The sequence below is a fragment of the Octopus bimaculoides genome, chromosome 26 (genome assembly GCF_001194135.2).
Source record: "Octopus bimaculoides isolate UCB-OBI-ISO-001 chromosome 26, ASM119413v2, whole genome shotgun sequence".
NCBI lineage: Eukaryota > Metazoa > Mollusca > Cephalopoda > Octopoda > Octopodidae > Octopus > Octopus bimaculoides.
Genome location: NC_069006.1, coordinates 16,107,598 through 16,109,206, shown reverse-complemented (window position 1 = coordinate 16,109,206; position 1,609 = coordinate 16,107,598). Strand labels below are relative to the sequence as shown.

At 33.6% G+C, this 1,609-nt stretch overlaps 1 protein-coding gene across 1 annotated transcript in view; it reads left to right on the top strand.

Moving 5' to 3' along the window:
- LOC106878865 (uncharacterized) overlaps positions 1–1,064 on the top strand; it is an 8,447-nt gene extending 7,383 nt beyond the window's left edge. The window contains exon 5 of the mRNA XM_014928206.2: positions 912–1,064. Coding sequence (XP_014783692.2) covers positions 912–1,064 — 153 coding nt within the window. The remainder of the gene's footprint in view (positions 1–911) is intronic.
- The last annotated feature ends 545 nt before the right edge of the window (positions 1,065–1,609 follow it).

Here is a 1,609-nt window from a genome sequence, read left to right as displayed (position 1 = left end):
CATACCACAAAAGTTAGGGATAATTTCGAAAGGAAATGAAAAATAAAAATAAAAAATAAATTTATTTTTATTTTTCATTTCCTTTCGAAATTATCCCTAACTTTTGTGGTATGTAGTATTTTTGCTGCTATTTCTAGCGAGTAGATGTCCTATTATAGGCGTCTCTGCATTTCTAATGAATAATACATAGTCTATTGACTGTTTTTACTCTCGCTAGGCCACTGGTGGTAAATAAAATTTCTAAAATTTTCTTTGCCACCCTATAATTTATTAATAATGATATATATATATATATATATATATATATATATATATGCATGCACATACACATACTCACACACATTATAATATACCGCACAGATATTGTTTTGATGGAAACCGATACTTGTTATTTTAGTGATTTATGGTATCTGAAGTACAACAGTTCACTTGTGAATATTGTTTGGAGTAAGGATAAAAACCATCCGTGAAGATATATTTTGTCTAGAAACAGACAAATTATATCTGGTCTGACTGTTTCCAATTGCTGAGCAACAAACATGATATTATATGGCTATTATTGTTACTTACAATAAAACAAGCTTATTAATCCTACTAATACTGACATAAATTACTGTATCTCTTTTGTACTCTCTCTCTCTAATATACACACACACACACACACACACTGTCGGACAAACCTATTGTAGTGCAGGCTTCCACTGCTAGAAGCCACTTGATGCAGTCCTGTGGAATGCTCAGCCGCTTGCACATTAATGTCACGAGTACGCTGTTCCGTTGACTAACTGGCACCCTTGTTGTCGTAACCGGTGGAATCCCACCTTTATGTGTATGTGTATTCAATATTGTTTATTTCCCTCAAGCTGCTTCTAATTCATATTTGAATTTTTTCCCATGGTGTGAAACATTAGGACATACTAGCAGATGATTCTTACACCATTTTGCTTATCGTCATAGACAGCAATTTAGCTTGCATTGTTTCTTGTTTCAGGCACATGGTATCGACGAGTCACAAAAATGATGAAACATTGATATTTGTTGCTCCTGAATGGGATCTAATGTGAGTTATCTCACTTGTCTATGACTGCCAGGTGTTTTAACACCAGGCACATTGAAGAGAATATTATTCTCTTATACCTATATGTGCAGCTGGCTCTTAAATTAGCAAAACACATACCTTGTGTATGTGTGTTCGATATTTTTAATGTCCCTGGAGCTGCTTCAAATACATATTTGAATATATATATATATATATATATATATCTACTTGACTCAGCCCACTCTGTGGAGTGGTTGGTGTTGGAAAGGCCAGCCAGCCACAAAAACCATCCCAAAACAGACACAGAAGCTTGGTGCAGGCTTGTGTCTGGCCAACTCCAGTCAAACAATCCAATCCATGCCAGCATGGAAGGAGGACATTAAATGATGATGATATATATATATATATATATATAGTTTTAGGGAAAAGAACCAAGGTTCATGAACTCATCAATGAAAATTTACTGTCACATATGTTTATATATTTTTTACTCTGTAAAGCTCAATTTAATTTTTATTTTTTATAAATTGATTTTAATTGAGTTTTTACCTGTAATTTTGGATTTTGTCC